Source organism: Trichinella spiralis (assembly GCF_000181795.1).
Source record: "Trichinella spiralis strain ISS 195 chromosome Unknown Scfld4504, whole genome shotgun sequence".
Taxonomy (NCBI): Eukaryota; Metazoa; Nematoda; class Enoplea; order Trichinellida; family Trichinellidae; genus Trichinella; species Trichinella spiralis.
In genome coordinates this window covers 410-1,397 of record NW_003531443.1, presented here as the reverse complement: position 1 = coordinate 1,397, position 988 = coordinate 410, and the positions used below count along the sequence as shown (strand labels likewise).

General features: G+C 40.0%; 1 protein-coding gene across 1 annotated transcript; it reads right to left on the bottom strand.

Annotated features, from left to right (window-relative positions):
* Positions 1 to 397: 397 nt before the first annotated feature.
* Positions 398 to 764, bottom strand: Tsp_13818 (conserved hypothetical protein). Its single transcript, XM_003367300.1, has 2 exons — positions 451 to 764; positions 398 to 407 (listed from the first exon to the last, which is right to left on the bottom strand). Exons 1-2 carry the CDS (start codon positions 762 to 764, stop codon positions 398 to 400), a joined length of 324 nt encoding a protein of 107 aa, XP_003367348.1.
* Between the last annotated feature and the right edge of the window lie 224 nt (positions 765 to 988).

The following is a 988-nucleotide window of genomic DNA, read 5'->3' as shown; positions in this document are numbered from 1 at the left end:
TTTTTTTTATTTTGGTTAAAAGATTTGCTATTAAAATTCCCATTTTGAAACCCAATGCAAACCAATTATATGTTAAAATGCCACTGGGCAAATAGATGGTTTGTTTATTGTTTTTAAAAGGCGATAATCAATTGACAGATGTGAGGGATGTTGAGCAATGTTTTATAATGATGATGAGGCAAAAAATGCAATCAATCTATTGCAGCAGCAATTCAAATAACCGTTGAATGATGTTTTGCTTATTAGCTTTTTCTCTTCGTTTGTTGTCCATGTTTGCATATTCACTCATAGATATGATAATAATAATAATCAAAAGTTATCAACTTTAACAGAACAATATGTAATATTTATTTGACAATTTTGCACAATTAAAGTGGATATGTTTTGTTTTTTTTTCTCAACGGAAACTGCATTTTGTAACCAAAAAATTATTCCATTTAGGAGAAAAACCGCACAAGTGTAAAATTTGCGGTAAAGCGTTCAGCCAGTCGTCCAACTTGATCACGCACACTCGCAAGCACACGGGCCTGAAGCCATTCGTCTGCGGACTTTGTGGCCGTGCCTTTCAACGCAAAGTCGACTTCAGACGTCACGAAGATAGCCATCACCAAAGCCTCACCAGTTCGGATGCAGCCCAACAGCAACAACAGCCGAGCAGACAAGCTGGCGCCGGGAACAAATTTTCCATGTTCAATTTCGGTTCCACCTACATGACCAGCACCGTTTCGCCCACGCTGACCAACCATCCCAACCAGCAGTTTCATTTCAACACCAAACAACAGCACCAAGCGAGCTGATCAGCAGCTAGCTAGCTTGAAGTTGAAATTTTCATGTCCAGATGCAGCACTAGCAACAGCAACAACAATAGCAATAGCAGCAGCAGCAGTAGCGGCGGCGTTGTTTTGGCAAAGCGAAACTTTTCCGGTCCAATGATGTAGAGGTGTACAAAAACGAGTTTATGCTTTTTCTTCTCGAAGCAACCGGATAT